Genomic DNA, 16,893 nt, shown 5'->3' on the forward strand with positions numbered 1-16,893 from the left:
CAAAAGAATCGAAGCCTTTCATCATGTGTTAACAGAACCGGATGTTCGGCTTCCAGTGATAACCCGGAGGATTCCTTCCGCAGAAAGAGTGTACTAATATGTACCTTCTCATGTCAAGGAACGTTCTGACTATTCTCAAGCCTGTGGTTTTAGAAGAACAAAATGGCAAGAACGAATTTCGAGTTGTTAATAATAATGATAGCACCAGAGGAAGCTGGATTACCCTTACAAGTCATAAACACCTGTTTCAAAAGAAACTTCTAAAACTGCCTAGGGATTACGTCGCACGTCTCGTTCATGACTCATAAATATATCACCATCGTAAAAATGCATCTGGAGGTCGTTAGCGGGGTAGTATTCCAAGAATTCCGAGGCTGTGAGTTTACTGAAAACTTTTTTTGCGCTGTCTCATCTGGTTAGCAGGTAAAAGGATATGGAGCACACCTCATAGCCCATTTAAAGGACTATGTTAAAGCTAAACTTCCTCAGTGATGCATTTTCTAACCTACGCGGATAATTACGCCACCGAGTACTTTCGAAAACGAATGTTTACTAAAGACATCACTTTCGATAAGTCTATTAGTTCAACGTAGGCTAAGTCTATTCTGGACGCGTATGGAAAGAGGTAAGGACTCGTTCCGGGGGGGTGGGATTCCGTAGAACTGCGGTCCCGTCTATGTATTAAATAATAACAGTTGAGTTTTAGGTTGTGGAGCCGTTTTAATCAACGAAGAAAAAAAAAAATCGTCCGTGTGGATTCGCTATTCTTCATAATTGAGATCATTCGAGATTTTGAGCCTCACACATCGCCCTATACATCTCGCTCTTGGCGAGGAGCACGTCGTGAGTCCCTGCGGCATGGATCTTGCCTCTGTAAAAGACGCAGATTATGTCCGCGTGGCGCACGGTGGACAAGCGATGAGCTACCGCGATGGTGATCCTGTCGCCCGTCTTCGCCGCCTCGTTCAGCGCATCCTGCACCACCCGTTCCGACTGGGTATCCAGGGCGCTGGTGGCCTCGTCGAGGAGGAGCAACCGCGGGTTTCGGATGAGCGCCCTGGCGATGGCGACGCGTTGGCGCTGGCCCCCCGAAAGCTGAAGACCGTTCGATCCGCAGGGCGTGTCGAGACCTTCGGGAAGCGAGGAGACGAAGTCCCAGGCGTTGGCTTGGCGACAGGCCGTGATGATGTCCGATTCGGAAACGGTCTCGGAGTCGTCCTTGGGGATGCCCATCGAGATGTTCTCGCGGATGGTCCCGGGGTACAGCTTGGGCTCTTGCTGGACGAGAGCGACCTCTTCCCGGAACCGCCAAGGGCTCATCTCGTCTAACTTCTTACCATCGATAACAATATGACCCTTGACAGGGTCGTAGAACCGCTCCAGCATCGCAATCATTGTGCTCTTTCCGCAACCAGACGCCCCGACAAATGCGACGAACTGGCCTTGCCGAATCTGTAAATATGGTGTGGTTAGTCGTTGAAGTGCGCGAGTGGCTCCAGGAACTGGGTTTTAGGAATGTACCTTAAGATCAATGCCTCGTAGCACGTGTGTATCTGGCCGCATCGGGTAAGAGAATTTAACGCCCTCGATATCGAGAGACTTGAATCCATCGGGTCCGTTTTCATGGTTCTCGTCGGTGTCTCGGATAGACGGCTGAAGCTCCTCGAGCCAGAACAAGTAATTGGCCGCGTTGGTTGCCTTGGTCATGCCTACCAGCAAGTTAGAACTGCGACGGGAGCTCGCTGGATTGATATATACACGTACTGCTTGAAAATCCAAAGAGAATCGAGGCCTGCTGGCCGGAGAGAAACACGCCCAGAAATGCGACGAAGAAGTTGGCCATGGTCAACTCGCCGGACGCGACCAGACGGCAGCCGTACCTATTCGATGAGGTTAGTTAGTTATCCTTGATTTGGAAATATGCAAGGAGCGAGGAGAGAGCGCACCAAAAGCTCAACGCCTGGAAAGAATACTCGACACTTTGCGTGAAGGCGAAGGGAAGCATAGTAACGAGAATTGGACGGAAGGAGTCGTTAATAGCACGCAGGAGCTCTTGGTTGTAAGAAGTAAGGACAGAGTTTTCGATGGCGAGCGAGGATACAGTTCGAATAGCGGCGATTGCTTCCGATGCGATAGACGCGCTCGCCGCGAACCGCTTCGATATCTTGACGTCCATTATCGCCTCAATTCTGATGCGAGCGTAGCCTGAGCCGAGGAGGGGCGGAAGCCCAGCCAGGACGATGACGAGGCCAAGTCTCCATCCGTAAACCAAGGCCACGACGGAGCATGCTGCGACACTGACGACAGAGACAAATATCAAGGCAACGTTGAAGCCCATAAGCTCGAAGACAGCGTGAGGGTACGAGTCCACGCGGCTCGATAAGGCACCCGTCGTATTCTCGAGACGGTCGAAGAAGCGCAAGTCTTGACGGAGGATGTCGTTGAAGATCTGTTTTCGATACTTGTGATTCAACGTCTAGCGCACAGTACGTAGTTAGTTGCCAAACACCCGATGTCTGAATACGGGAGGAGCTCGCTTACCTGGGCGACTATATTCGATGTCCATCCGAGAACGAAGTAGACGACGAGGAACCCACAGGCCATCACAAGGAACATGAGCGCCAGAAAGCTTCCCCTCGTCTCCATGGCCGCGGGGGGTAATTCGAAAACGCTGATGAACTGTGACATGAGGATGGCCTGGCCAGGGAATCCGGCAGCTTTCAGCGCGTTAGCTTGGTTTTCCTTCATCGCGTTAACGTTTATTAATTAGTCTTACCTGCGCCTATGCAGGCCACCGCCATCAAGAAATACACTAGTCGAAGTTCAGGAGTCGACTTGACGATTCGCCATACGGACGCAAGAAGCCCGATACGCTTCCATTTGTCATAGTCGTCTCGATCTTGGTCAGACTCTAGGTGCTCTTTAGTTCTCGTAGAATATCGTGTCAGCGTGTGTGTGAGATCATCTTGCTCGGGCTTTCGAAACTCGTCGTCTTCGACAGATGTATTGTCATCCGAGTCGGCGCTGGCTGAAATGGATAGATCCTGGGCTTTGACCAAGCGCGCGTATGTGCCGCCGCGCTCCAGAAGCGATTCGTGGGTGCCCTGTTCCACAATGCGACCTTTCTCCATGACAATGATGTTGTCGGCATTTCGGATCGTAGACAGCTTATGCGCGATCGTAATGGTCGTCCGACCCTGGGATACATTGTCAAGGGCCTTCTGTACGATGCCCTCGGCATGCGGGTCCAGAGCAGACGTGGCTTCGTCGAGTAGCAGGATACGCGGTCGAGAAATTACGCTCCGAGCGATAGCTACCCTCTGCTTCTGCCCCCCAGATAAGAGACCACCTCGTTCTCCGATGGCTGTATCGTAGCCGTCTGGGAGGCCAATAATAAAGTCGTGCGCGAACGCGGTCTTGCAAGCCTCTTGGACCCTAGCCAGCTTCTCTTCTCGCGACTCATTCTCCCAAGGCGTGCCAATAAGGCCATTCGCGACGTTGTCGAAAACCGTACCAGAGAATAGGGTGGGCTCCTGTTGGACAAGCCGCACATGTTTCCTCAGCCATCCGAGGTTCAGCTCGTCGATGGGTCGGCCGTCCAGCTTCACAGTGCCAGAGATAGGATTATACCATCGCTCAATGAGGCCGATAATGGTACTTTTTCCCGATCCGCTGGCTCCGACAAGGGCGGTCACCTTGCCCGCAGGTATGTGTAGCGTAAAGTTCTGTAGCACATTAACTCCAGGCCGCATCGGGTAGGCGAAGGTGAGGTCTTCGATATCGATTCTGCCTTCGACTTCTGGTGGCTGGACTCCTGACTCGTCGAACGGATCGATGGAGGAGGGCTTGTCTATCAACAAAAACAGCTCGGCAGCCGCCGAAGCACCGCGGGTAAAGTCGATTAGATAAGGCGCGATTGAGGTTAGACTAGAACAACCGACTATAACCGACATAAGAACGCTGTGTCTTGTTAGCAATCGACGAGGCTAACATAGGAGGAAAGGGACTAACATGAATATATCTCCAGGCTTCTCCACCTCGCCCCTGGCAATCATAAGAACGGCTTGCCAAAAGCATAGCCCAATGCCGGCGTAGATAATGAAGAACTCTGTGGAAAACAACAAACCGAAAATAAGATGCTTTCGGTTTCCGAGTACATGGGCTTTCTGGAGGTGCTTGTCGAACTCGCGCACCAGCCTAGCTCGGAGGGCAAAGGCCTGGACGTTCCTGGCGCTCGATAAGACGCTCTCTGCGAACGCGCCGCCCTGCGCGTAGGCTTTGAGGATTTTGGTCTCGATCGAGGCCTCCACGGTAGAGCTGACTCCCAAGACCAAAAGCAGAGCTGGAGCCATGAAGCAACAGATTAGAGTAAGCTTCCAATGTATGATGAAGGCCAAAATAAACGCCGATACGAAGCACGCGACTCCTTGGAACACGAGACCTAACTTTTCGGCAATGGACGCCTGGATCAGTTTGCCGTTGGAGGTCGCCTGCGTGGAAATCGAGCCGCCGACGCCAGAATCGAAGTAGGCGATGTCCTGACGAAGGCCCGCCTTAAGGTACGCATGGCGGATGTTTCGAGCAATCCGGTGGGCCGCGAGGGTGAAGAGTACACCATACCCGTAGCTGAGGAAGAATCGTCCGATCCCGATGATGAAGAAGTAGAGGCTGCCTCAGAGTTAATACCATCTTCACAGTGTGGGGATACGAGCATTGAGATGTGCCTACGAGAGCTTAGCAGCATCACTTGTAAACTGTTCCGGGGTGGATTGGCTCGTCACATAGTCGGTCATGACGGTGATAAACTCGCCAAATACCAAGTTCACCATGCCCATGCCAACGCCGCAAGCCACGGCGCAGAACACGGCCACGACCTGCATCGTGTACTCGGTGGGTGCGCCATATCGAAATATCCTCTGTGTTAGCGAAAGGCGGTTAGCTCTGTGTTCCCTCCAAGATTATTTCTCTAATCACTTACCAGGTACGCGCTGCCGGCTCCGATTTTATTCTCAGGTTGGCCATCAGACGCAGGCGCGCCGGATTCAACTGGCTCCTTAGTTTCCTTCATGGATTAGCCTGTCGAGTGAGACCTGCGTTTCCAGCGATAGAAGTGGCTGTGACCCGAATTCCCATAGCCTCCGGACGCGTGATCCTGTGCTTGCGATCTGTGGCCAACTTTGAAGGTTTAATACGCGCACCCGTGAACCGGCGTTGAAGAAGAAAAAAAAAAAGATGACGAATATTCGTAAAGGAAAGGGGGAGGGCACCTATAAGCTCCTGCGGACTCGGATTCAGCAAGCTCCCCGCGTTTCCCTGATTCAATTGCACAGTGGTTGGCCACCTACGGAACGTAGAGAGAGCCGGAGTCCGAAACGCCTTTTTTTCTCTAGACCCGATTCTGGGGGTTCGGGGTCCGAAATCCCGGTCGACTTTTAATACACGACTGGGGACGTGGGGATAGTGGCGGAGATGAGGGTGGATTTTCTGTCTTGGCTGCCTTAAACTAACTATATCCCCGAGAGAGGTTAGCCATGTTTATTTTTAGCGGATGTCGTCGTTCCGCTGGCTACCCTGATCTATTCTCTGTAGAAGTCTGCAAGTTGCCTATGATCTTTTATTTCCCCCTGCGTTTTGTACGCGAACCGCAATCGTGTCACCGACCAACAACCTATGAATCTACACGTAGCCTACATGAAGAAAGTGGTTGACGGATTGCCTCTATTCTTTTGTTGCATGGTAAGATTGTAAGTGAATAAGCTTGGCAGCCAAGGTCATTATTAAAACACTTATGTCTTTGGTTAAACTTAGCATAAGGAAGTAGACATAAACTAGCCCCTTAGTTATAAAAATGCCTGGTCGTCTTACGCTATAAGCCTACATAACCCACGAGGGAGATGTAGACATCTACGTTTTTGCGCGAATATATATAACCGATCAAGTTCAAGGCGGAATATAGAAATACGAGGGCTGCAAACCAGGGTAGATTTCTCGAGAGCTGCGGGGAATTCTACAGATCCGAGAGAGATGCTAGAATGGGAACTTCTCGGTATCCAGCCATCCCGCCATCTGCTGACCCGGATTGAACCAAGTGGCTAGTTGTGAAGCTTGGTTTATGCCCCCGTTGACACTAGCCTCATCAAGCTGCATCGAAGCAGTTTCTGATGAACCTTGTGTCTCTCCGCCAATGCTCTGCCCGGTTATATTCCATGTCAGAGGGAAAGCACCAATGGAACTTAGGTACTGATCCATCTGAGCTTTCATTCCCATCTGGTCTTGTTGTGAAGGACTGAGAGATGACTTGAGGGCTGTGTAGCGTAGCGCTACGTCGTGGAACACCAGGAAAAGTCGATAATGGTTGGTAATAGTAGTGGAGCAATGGCCAACAGACTCAATGGACTTTACGAAGCTCTCCATGAGCCGCAGGTCTTCTTCATTGCCGGTTTGGATAGCATGGCAAAATATAACGATGAAGGGTATGAAGGGAGAGAAGAGTATAGTCCTAGAATGATTTTTTTTAGCTCATATCCAAGTGGTTGCGGTAGTGTATAACTCTTTACCAGTTTATATACGATGATAGGGAGAACGCTCTTGAACTGATTGTAGGTATGTACGAGTGGTGGTGTTCTAGAGCCTCTCTAGCAAAAGCAAGGCACTCGCTTGTGAATGTGGCGTTTGGGTCGGTGGACGGCGGGACGGCCCGGTGGATGAGGGTTAACAATGACAGTTGCACAACTCTGTCAGAGATTTTCATCAAGTTGAGTACTTCTTTCCTGTATTCATTTTCCTCTAACTGAAGCCACTGATCCTGAACAGGGGGTTAGCATATCTCAACAAAGCGTGGCCGACGGAAACCCACAAAGACTGCGAGAAACTGCTCATTGATGTCACGCAGCTCTTGTGATAATTCTAGTACTCGTTGTCTTCGTACGTCATTGGGAAGGCACAGAGCTCTCGCACAATAGAGGTGTTCATAAGTCTTCGAAGCTACTCTTGCGTACTTGATCTGGAGACGGCAATAGCGTGTTGCAGGGGGCAGGGACGGACGATTGCCCCCTGGTTGTGGGACTGTAATGTCGAAGTCTGGAATCGTAGACAGACGGCCAATCCTCAGGCTTAGAGTCTTTTCGATGTAATAAATGACCCAAAACAGCAGTCCAGATCTGTTGGGTACGTCCGAGGCTTTGTTGGAGCCTTTCTGTTGTGTGTGGAAACCGAGCAAATATGCAGCTTGGTGCGCTGCTGCAACTAGCGTCCATGCTAGGGATGGCTGAGAGGTGTGCACAGCATACAGGGCCTGAGCAAAGGTAAGTGTCAAGTTATACATTCCATGTATGATCTTAACATACCCCAAGAGTAAGTGACAGGACCGTGTCATGGGTCGACCTTACGTGGAGAGATAGTCCCCCAAGTGCCTTTTGAAGGTTTGCTGCGCACCAGGTCTGATAATTGGTCTCCAAGTGTGGATGTGGCGTTTTTTGATGTGGATCACTAAACAAGACTACAAGGTGGTGAATAGGATAGGCAACGCTTAGCAGAGATAGGACTTACAGTACAATGCCACATTCAAGATAATAAACTCAGCCTCGGAATAGTCTTCAGAGAAGTAGACCTTTAAACACAAGTCGGACAAGCTATTGGAGCTGAGGAGTTGGCAGAAGAAAGCAAGGATCATGCTCTGTTGATCTAAACCGATGAAGTTAGGAACTCACAGTGATCCAGAGATGGGGTTAGTTATGCCGGATATGACGTACCTTGTGCTCTTCTAATAGCGGCCACAGCTGACTCAATAGGCGGCTTTTCCCAATCTCGGGAAGCTGAAAAGGCGGCTGGGGGGAATGAGTAATCCGGCGTTTGCTGCTTCTTGAGCGCGTTGACGATTTCGTGGAGGGCCTTGGAGAGCTCCTGCATGTCAAGGGACTGGCCCATCTCCTTATCCGAGGAGGCGACGTTGTGCCAGAGCTCGACGGCAAATGTAGAATGAGCTGCCAGCGAAGATGAGCCTTCAACTACCGTGTCATGATCCTCCCTGCCGGAATCGACGGCAGCGGATAACTGCCGGCGCTGGGGAAGCTGGGGTAGGGGGGTCCCATTTGGCAGTGGTTCCGACGAACATGACTCGCGCGTCGATCGACCCGGTAAGCCTGGCGAGGGCGAGCCGGAAGCCTTGTCGTGATCTGTGATCAGCGTATCGACCAGACGTTTCATTTGCTCGAGGCGTCGGTCAATACGGCCGAGCTTCCCATCGCTGGAATTCGCGTTACTCAGCCATGGACTCGGGTAGGCGGATTAAAGTATGGACATACTATTCCGGGGTTCGTGGGGGATGTGACCGTTTTGTTCTCTGTACACGAGGCGATACCGTGCATGTCATCCCAACCCGTTCGCAATTCGAACAGGGGGACTTTTTATCACAGCGTACCTGCGACGGTCAGCCTCTCTTGATGATGGCTGGTATTGCCAGGGGCCAACCTTTCGGTCTCGACACCGATCACACTACGGTCGATTAGCTTCAAGCCCCTAATAGCGCCCGGAAGCAAAGGGTAGGTGTCAGGGTGGGTATCGCACCGCTTTGTTCATGCTTGCAGGGGTCTCTAAAGCCCGAGATTCGAAGGTCGACTCCTGCATGGCAGCTTCTGGTGGTTAGGCGGAGGATTCGGGGTGTGTGAGCGGTTCAAGTGATCGGGGTCCGAGGTTGAGAGGGACGATATTTATCTTAGAGGATCGGGTGCAGAGCGTTTCCGAAACCCCGAAAGTGCGAGCGACAGCGGTGTTTCGGACGGGCCTTTTTGCGGGCGTCCCCATCTCGCTTGTACGCTTCCTTGCGAGCTTCCTACGCCGAATCTAGTCAATTCGCCGCTGATTGAAATCGCTGCCTGTATTTACGTGTTTATTCTCTGACAATGCCGAGCCCGTTGTCGCATGTATTATGGATTGCGCAAACGTCATCGCCTGTTGCGCGTTACGTCCCTTGCCGACTCAAGCCGCAGAGAGCCGCAGTCGATATACAAGTGAGAACAACAGCACTATACTAGGATTTTATTCAGTGAATCGGCATGCTAAGTACATAGTACTCCAAATACAATGCTACGACGGAGACATCGCATCACCCCGTCCCCAAAGGTTCTCTGTGAACCCGAATGCCCGCAATACGCAACACCGTCTTCGGCCCCCTGCAGTCTTCTATGGTCTTAAGTTTGTCGACCAGATTTACGACCTATATAATAAGCGCCTCGAGCCTTATGGTCAAAGGTGGACCAAGGGTTTCTAGTCGCTGGGCTAGAGGGAGCCGCATCCCCTGCGAATATCTAGAAAGCTCGGAAAAATTGGGTTGAGAATGGAAAATAGATCATTGAAGGCTTGGGGAAGGTAATTAACTCTATACGCCCCATTCGGAATTCACAGCCGACGATTCCTAGTTATCAGAGTGTTTTCAGGTTATCACCACGACGGGTCCCAAGCTTGTTTTGCACGCCCAGTTTGCGGATGAGATTTGAAACCATCCCCATCTCCAATGAGGAATTGCAAGGTGGGAAGCCACTGACCTCAATTCAAGACTTCTTTGGCCAACATCCCTGGCTTTGATCCATTTGACGTGAGCAACGCCATTCAGATTATGGAAACTATCAGAGGAAGACTCGTTCAATCACTGAGTCGGTATCTACTCCTCGATCTCGCTCGAGCGCGCTAACTGTTGGCACAGACTTCATCACCGAAGAGCTGGCGCGAGAGACATCGACTATTTTGAAGAATCCGTGCGGTCGACCACAAGGTAGGCGACGACGATCCGAGAGACAGTACTTGGGAACAAGGCCAACTGCGTCGTGAAAGCGTAGACGGAGATCCGCTCCTGCAGCTTGTCGCGCGAGTTCTCTCTCACATTTTTATCTGACCAGAGCTGTCGGCGAACCAGGATTGAGTTGATATCAGCATCAACTACGTTGTCCATGCATTCGCCGCTGCTGGCTTTTTGCGGTAATGGCACCCTGCCCTTCGCCCTCATATCGTACATTGGTTTCTCCCAAAAAGCTGCGAGGTCAGGTCAACTGGCGCGAGCCTGGGAGATCCTCGCGCTCGTGGTTGGAAAAGGCTGGCAAGAAAATTCCTAGGCCTGCCCAGTCTGAAAAAAAAAAAGGCCTTCCAAGGTTGCCGAAGCAGCCGAAGGCAGGAAGTACGGCATTGCTACCTCTCAGCTTGCCCTGTCGCTCGCGGTAAGAGTCAATGATATCTGCCATCAAGTTGGACCGAGAAGGCATTGCAAGAGAGGAAGTTAGTCGGCAGTATGATAAAAGAGTCCCAGCGCCACCACTTTGGGGATATTAGCAAGTCACATGACATCAGATTCGTGGTCTACTGTGCTGAGTTCATCTTCACTTAGTAGCAATGCGTCGGGCGGCTACTCAACCTGTCAAACTCTCTGACGGCACCATGATACCAAAGGGCACTATCGTCATGGTAGGAATTGAAAAATGAGGGTCCTTTCTCTGTTCCGAGATCCCGTCGGCTTCCATCAACGACGGTTTACAGATATGCGCCAGCAGTCCGGGCAAGAAAATAAGTGGCAATTCGTGACAACGTCCCCGGGGTATCTTTCTTTTGGCCACGGCAAGTACTTATACCCCGGAAGGGTTTTCGCCGCCAATGAGGCCACGGTTGTGTTGGTGTATTTGCTCGTAAGCTTTGAGTGGAAGCTCACAGCGGAGGGCCCCAAAGATAAATTCCAAGGAGAAACCGTCCAACACCGGCCCTGATGCAAAGGCAATGATCAGGCTGAGAGATGAAGATATCTGCTTTAAGTCAGTCCCAGCCATGGGCTTTAGATTTCGTCGACTCGGTAGGAAATTCGATGGTATTTAGTAGCGGGGAGCTGCTGCGAAGCAGCACTCAACTAGGGGCACACATGAAGTCTGGTATTAGCCGTGCTAGGCTAGAGGCACTCACAACTTCGTTACGCAAATCGTCTTTTGCTAATACTACTAGGTGTGATCAGCCGCTGCGTTCTTCAGCTCTCACCATGTTCAACCAACATACACGCACGACTATGTTCAAAGTTGTTAAATTTCCTCATAGGCCTGGCCCACCTTTCCCGCCATTCCCGTGTACCTAACTCTTCGTTGCCGTCGATCGGAAGGGGTTTATTCGGTCCTGCTCAACCTCTGTTCCGGCTCCTGCGGCCAAGCCCTCTAGTGTTCGCATACCGGAGCCCCGAAGGCCCGAAGGACTAGTCGAACGCCAGGCCGCGTCCGAAGGCCTAGAACTTTATGTATTATTAAGACTGGTTTACCTGCGGGTCTGCCGATTTCCTCGCACTCTAGCCTGTCTTCGATGGGACACATATATTTGCATTGCTTCTCCCAATGTTCTTGTACTTGCATTAGCATCCAACCTAGGTTGTTTGAGTCTAGTCTCCTTCGGTAGCGAGACCTCGAAATGTGGACTAGTTGATGGCGAGCACAACCGCCCTCCGGGCTGCTGTGGCCAAGCGGGAGCACCATCATACGGAAGGCTACCTGGCAAAGGTGACAATAACGTCAGTAACCGAACCCGCCGTGGCCCATGACGGCATGCCCGCTGATCGCCTCGAGTTCGGCGGCTCCCTAGGAAATGCCGCGCTGATCCTCGGCTTTCCTCTGCTCATGTAGTACATGTTCGTCGGCGCGCAATACTACAACGGCCAGCTCCGGCTACCGACCAAGGGACAATCCCGGGCAGAGTTTGCACAGCACCTCGTAGGGCGCGAATACACCAGCACGTTCCCGACGAGAAAGGCCTGGTCGATTTACTAGGCCGTCTCCTACTGCACCCCGCCGGTCGTCACCGGGTTCGGCAAGCCGTTGCCGCACGAGGGCGGAAAGTAGCTAAAGTACTTCTGCAACGCTTAGATACGCTTTTATCTTACCATCTTCCTCGCCAGCGTCTTTCTCGTCGCTGGATTGTTTTCCCTGAGCATCCTGATCAATGAAGTGAAGCTCTGTCATGTCGGTGGCCATCCTCTCCGGCTTCATCAACGGTATTGTTGTGTACGTGTTTGTCCTGATGGGTGGTAGGTCCCACAAGGTTATGATTACGAGACTCTAGGATACGTCGTAAAGGAGGTCATCTTTATTCTCATGGCACACTTCCATTATCCTAACGTGTGCGCGAAGGGCCGAGTGGGGAGAGGGGAGAGTTGCGCCGTACGAGCCAGTATTGCGCTCTCCGCCCCCTTGCTCAAGCAACGCAGGTATTTACGTCGGACGGGTATCGGCATGGATGTATATTGCCCGTGTAGTCGTCCAACACAACTTGGGTTCGACGGATCGGATGCCGATTTAGCATTGCGAGACATACCTACATATATCTGCCCAAATTTACACACCGGACCCTTTGCCCCTATGTGTGGCTCAACCCTCTCGGGTGAGCTCCGACCTCCGTCTGTTCCCGGTAGGAGTTAAGTGTCCTTTAGCTTCAGGTAACGTACCGCATTCTATTAGCCACACGACTGCGACAACGCATAACCATCCTAGACGATGATTGAAGTCGAGTCCCATACAGCAACTAAATGAGGCCCTTACAACACCACAGCCGGAGCCTGTGAATGAGAATCCTAGAGGGGGGGCATGCTTAACTTGGGGTTGCGATAGGCCAATCAGTATGCAGGTATTCTTAAAAGAGGGACATCTGCGGGGGGAGAGGGAGGGGAAAGAATCAATAAGACGTCAAGCCCTGGGCTTGGGGCGGCGAAACGAAGGGTCGGTGCTATGCCAGGGCGGCGACTCCAAGGAGTGTCGGACCTGTAGAAACCAAGAATTGTCGCCAGGTCGAGGCGTCGGTGGCACACCAATATTTGTGGTTCGGTACGGCTGCCCAAGATACATGCTCTCTCGGTCCACGGGGGAATTTGACAAGCAATTGATTGGCCTTGGGGAGGATACGCCACGATGCGTGGGATCGCTCGGACGGAGATGGATGCCCTATCACGAAGCGAAATCGTGTGCTTCTCGAAGGAGCGCGGATCCCAGACGAAGACCAGACCGGACGGCGGATTGTCGGATCCAGGTGGCTGGTTCTATATTACGGGAAGGGATATACTCGCGAAACAAGACTGGGATGCTGTACATATCCCTATCTGAGAGCGTCGCTTGTCGTGCTAACGGATTCTGTTTTCTCGCCGTCGCCCCTACGATGGCGGAGTTAGTTATCGTCCACTTAGCGGATGTAGGGTGCTGTGATAAAAGTAGCTGTCACCTACCTAATAAACACACTACCTAATATCCCAGGCGGGCTCCCACCAGGTTGCAGATCATCGCAAACAAACGCGACGAATGTCCCGGTTGAAGAAATCGGCCTGGATATACCTACCAATAGGTGATTAGTGATTAGGCAGCGGGAATCCCTGGCGGTTATCTGGAGGCGGTGTTGCGTCGAACTTCCCGTCCAGGGGCTTCGGTAACAAAGAACCAAAATTAAGCACCGTACGAAAACTGGGGGGCGGAGAGGACAATCAGACACCTATGCGAAAATTCTCGTCTCCTCGCTGAATAATCCCAAGAACGAATTCCTGTTTGCCAAGGCACATGTATTCGTCAACACTGAAGCTGTGAGGCTCATACATGTTTATTGAAGGGTTCCTCCTATCCGTCCCAGGTGTGAGGAAGAAACGAGATGCCAGCGTTTGCGTCAGCTACCTGTCCATTTACTAACGAACATGACTACCTACTACACGGGCAGATATCTGGTTTTGAACACAGGACTGGGCCTTCGTTACGAACGACTTCAATCTTACCTACTATAATAGTAGTAGGCCGTAGAGGTTGATGGTCAGTAGAGAACTTCCACCCTCACGGCTAGCCCTACGCCGGTACACCCACACTAACGCCAGGTAATCTCGGCAAGAATTAACATCAACCGGGCAATTATTAGTAGGCGGGCGCTTACGCGGTAACGTGGGTGGGCTTCAGACCTGCTACGGTATGGCACGTAGGTATTAAAATGCATCTGCAACATGGAGGCCACCCTAGCTTCGTGCCTGTAGATAGGTATCAGACCAATCGTCTTCATTCCGGCCGACTTTTCCTCCGGCTGATACCCACGAGCACGCGGGCTTTCCACGATACGATCGATACGGGCAGGGGTTGGTTAACTGTGGCGTCGTGCGCGGGAACCAACCTGACTGGCACTGGCGGCAGGACGGCAGGCAATGCGCTCCCACACGTACGCCCGCTCTCGCGAGTCACCGTGCCTAAAGCCGCAACGTAGGTAGGTAGATGGGTCAAACCTGCGACGGCTGCGTGCGTCGTGTGCGAAGCGCGCTGCACAACATGCATCTGGGATTGTCAGCCGTCGGGGCGTTGCTGCTTACCCGCCTTCCGGCGGAGAGCGGTCGCGCGACCGAACACTGCATCTCGATTGATCCTCTCTCCTCCCTCTCGCTGTCTGCAAGCCGCACGCCACGCTGCACCACTTACGTGTCTGCAATACGCCGGTCGGCCGAGGGACGCTCGGCTTCCCCTGCTCTCGCGCGTCCTGCCGGGCTTTTTATCGTCCCGTATATTGGAAAGCAATAACAGTGCCTAGGCAGTAGCTCGTATATGTCTCAAGAGGCGTCGGCCCCCTTGCGCGCAATTACCCCTCCTGCCATCCATCACGGCCAACGGAGACCGACCCGCGGCCTACGATGGCCCCGAGATCCCGGTTGGGCGGCGCCATCCGACCTTTGTCAGGCCGCTTACTGGCGAGAGGGGAGCGCGAGGTTCATCGCTTTCTGGCGTCTTACGACGTCCGTTGGGGGAGAGGGGGGGGAGTAGAAAGGGGGAGAGCAACACTGCGCTCCCTCGTATGCAACCACGGTGCAGCATGCGAAGGAGTGACGGTCCCCTATTCTATTTATGCCAGTCGGTCAATCAGATCCGCCGCGAGGCACATATCTGCCTGAGAAGTCCACGGGACCGACGGGATGTTACCTGTACGGTGCTACTGCGGCTGGGAGAGGGACTCGCTCGGTCCCGGAGTTGTTGTTCTGGCCCTCATCCACAGCCATGCGATGGAGCGGGGCCCCCTACCGAATGACCTCTGCCACAAGAAACTTCTGGCTACCGCGACGACGCATCCCTCGCGAGACGCTTAATTTGGGAGCTGGCAGGACAATAGATGGCATCGAGATTTCTACGCACCGGCTCCAGCCACGAGGCCAGGACGATGGCATATCTATCGTCCCCACCCGCTCTGCGCACCGAGTCGGACACCATCCCAACCATTCCCTCTCGCCCGTCGCCTTCCGCGCCCTCGTCATACGACGAACGTCACTCACCACACCCCGCCGAGGACCGAGCACACCTACAAACCCCTCACAGCCGCCAGACATCCTTTCTCGTCCTGAAAACTTGAAAAAAAGAGGACGCACCTCGCGGAGGATCGGCTTGCCGCTGAAGCGCTCGACCCGAGCAGAGACTCGTCCGTCCACGAGCAGGAAAAAAAAAACGCAAAGAAAGCTCCGCTCGCCCAGCAGCAAGACAGCAATGGACGCCGTGTTCGAGCAGCTGCGCACGCTGGCCGCGCAGGCCGACAGCGCCGGGCGCTACAAGGTGCTCGACTTCCTGCACGACCTCCAACTGCGGCTCGAGACGCCGCACGACACGCTGACGCGGCTGTCGGGCATGGTACGCCCATTTGGCCCCTACCCCCTCCCCCCTCCCCTCTTCTCACTCCTAAGCGCTGTCTCTCTCTCTCTCATCCCTCCAGGCGCCGCCGCTCACGCGCAGGACTAGCACCTCGAGATCGCCGCCGCCCGCATCGGCGAGGATCTCAACCTCTTCCAGATCCTCGACAAGAGCGAGGAGCCCCTGAGTGTCGCCGACCTGGCGGCCCAGACCAAGGCCGAGCCCGCGTTTCTAGGTGCGTCGCCTCCCCCCCTCCGTTTCTCTCTTCCCCCCCCCCCCTCCCCCACCCCTTCTTCCTACCCCCGCCTCCCCCGCCGCTGCTAACCCGCGCAGGCCGCATCCTCCGCTACCTCGCGGCGACGGGCATGGTCCGCGAGACCGGCGCGGACCTCTTCGCCGCGTCGGCCGTGACGCGGACCCTCGCGCTGCCCGGGTACCGCGGCGCCGTGTACCACTTCTTCGACAACCTGGGGCCCAGCATCCAGGCGCTGCCGGACTTCCTGGCCGGCGGGGGGTACCGCGACGTCGACGGCGGCGGCGGCGGCGGCGGCACCGCCTTCAACCGCGCCTTCGCGACCGACCTGCCGCCCTTCAAGTGGCTCGCCGCGCGGCCCGAGCGCTTCGCGCCGTTCCAGCACGCGATGACGGTGCAGGGCGCGGCCGCGGCCGCGGCGCCGTGGTTCCGCGCGTTCCCGCTGGCCGCCGAGGTCGACGCCGACGCCGGCGCCGCCGACGCGCCCTTCCTGGTCGACGTGGGCGGCGGCTTCGGGCACCAGTGCGCGGCGCTCGCGGCCGCGTTCCCGGCGCTGCGCGGGCGGCTCGTGCTGGAGGACCTGCCGGAGGCGCTGGCGGCCGCGCCGGCGCTGGACGGCGTGCGCGCCGTGCCGCACGACTTCTTCGCGCCGCAGCCCGTCGCCGGCGCGCGCTTCTACTACCTGCGCCACGTGCTGCACGACTGGCCCGACGCGCGCTGCCTCGACATCCTGCGCCAGCTCCGCCCCGCCCTCGGACCCCGCTCCCACGTCCTGCTCGACGAGGCCGTCCTCCCCGACGCCGGCGTCTCCCGCGAGGCCGCCACCCTCGACCTCCTCATGATGACCTCCCTCGGCGCCCGCGAGCGCACCCGCGCCCAGTGGCGCGCCCTCCTCGACGCCGCCGGCCTCCGCATCCTCCACATCCACACCTACATGCCGCGCCGCCAGGACTCCATCATCCAGGCCGTCCCTAAGTAGTGCGTGTTCTCTCCTAGTCACCGGGA

At 54.4% G+C, this 16,893-nt stretch overlaps 4 protein-coding genes across 4 annotated transcripts; 2 read left to right on the forward strand and 2 right to left on the reverse strand.

Moving 5' to 3' along the window:
* Positions 1-451: 451 nt before the first annotated feature.
* On the reverse strand, positions 452-5,425 carry GGS23DRAFT_565604 (multidrug resistance protein). Its single transcript, XM_051516225.1, has 10 exons — positions 5,268-5,425; positions 4,979-5,175; positions 4,729-4,916; positions 4,012-4,668; positions 2,777-3,960; positions 2,542-2,717; positions 1,947-2,476; positions 1,765-1,880; positions 1,522-1,709; positions 452-1,452 (listed from the first exon to the last, which is right to left on the reverse strand). Exons 2-10 carry the CDS (start codon positions 5,066-5,068, stop codon positions 781-783), a joined length of 3,801 nt encoding a protein of 1,266 aa, XP_051372540.1. The 5' UTR covers positions 5,069-5,175; positions 5,268-5,425; the 3' UTR covers positions 452-780.
* A 337-nt stretch (positions 5,426-5,762) lies between these two features.
* GGS23DRAFT_565608 (uncharacterized protein) lies at positions 5,763-8,889 on the reverse strand. Its single transcript, XM_051516226.1, has 9 exons — positions 8,566-8,889; positions 8,470-8,493; positions 8,304-8,419; positions 7,752-8,245; positions 7,549-7,683; positions 7,347-7,498; positions 6,857-7,294; positions 6,558-6,805; positions 5,763-6,499 (listed from the first exon to the last, which is right to left on the reverse strand). The coding sequence occupies exons 1-9, from the start codon at positions 8,623-8,625 to the stop codon at positions 6,028-6,030; spliced, it is 2,139 nt and encodes a 712-aa protein (XP_051372541.1). The 5' UTR covers positions 8,626-8,889; the 3' UTR covers positions 5,763-6,027.
* Positions 8,890-10,328: 1,439 nt separating this feature from the next.
* GGS23DRAFT_565614 (cytochrome P450) lies at positions 10,329-10,833 on the forward strand. The gene has a single exon (XM_051516227.1). It carries the CDS (start codon positions 10,467-10,469, stop codon positions 10,746-10,748), a length of 282 nt encoding a protein of 93 aa, XP_051372542.1. The 5' UTR covers positions 10,329-10,466; the 3' UTR covers positions 10,749-10,833.
* Positions 10,834-15,494: 4,661 nt separating this feature from the next.
* Positions 15,495-16,867, forward strand: GGS23DRAFT_596328 (S-adenosyl-L-methionine-dependent methyltransferase; the record flags this gene model as incomplete). Its single annotated transcript, XM_051518464.1, has 3 exons — positions 15,495-15,635; positions 15,744-15,870; positions 15,969-16,867. The coding sequence occupies 3 exons, from the start codon at positions 15,495-15,497 to the stop codon at positions 16,865-16,867; spliced, it is 1,167 nt and encodes a 388-aa protein (XP_051372543.1).
* Positions 16,868-16,893: the final 26 nt, after the last annotated feature.

The sequence above is a fragment of the Durotheca rogersii genome, assembly GCF_024521655.1.
Source record: "Durotheca rogersii strain YMJ 92031201 chromosome Unknown GGS23scaffold_8, whole genome shotgun sequence".
Lineage (NCBI taxonomy): Eukaryota > Fungi > Ascomycota > Sordariomycetes > Xylariales > Xylariaceae > Durotheca > Durotheca rogersii.

Excerpts from the sequence above, each read along its gene's own strand:
- GGS23DRAFT_565604 (XM_051516225.1), bottom strand. The coding sequence starts at position 5,068 with ATGAAGGAAACTAAGGAGCCAGTTGAATCCGGCGCGCCTGCGTCTGAT. Across the intron at positions 3,961-4,011 it reads AAGCCTGGAGATATATTCAT|CGTTCTTATGTCGGTTATAG; the intron begins GTTAGTCCCTTT and ends AACAAGACACAG. Across the intron at positions 2,477-2,541 it reads CATCGAATATAGTCGCCCAG|ACGTTGAATCACAAGTATCG; the intron begins GTAAGCGAGCTC and ends ACTGTGCGCTAG.
- GGS23DRAFT_565608 (XM_051516226.1), bottom strand. The coding sequence starts at position 8,625 with ATGCAGGAGTCGACCTTCGAATCTCGGGCTTTAGAGACCCCTGCAAGC. Across the intron at positions 8,246-8,303 it reads CCCCCACGAACCCCGGAATA|CGATGGGAAGCTCGGCCGTA; the intron begins GTATGTCCATAC and ends CGCGAATTCCAG. Across the intron at positions 6,500-6,557 it reads CTATCATCGTATATAAACTG|GACTATACTCTTCTCTCCCT; the intron begins GTAAAGAGTTAT and ends AAATCATTCTAG.
- GGS23DRAFT_565614 (XM_051516227.1), top strand. The coding sequence starts at position 10,467 with ATGAGGGTCCTTTCTCTGTTCCGAGATCCCGTCGGCTTCCATCAACGA.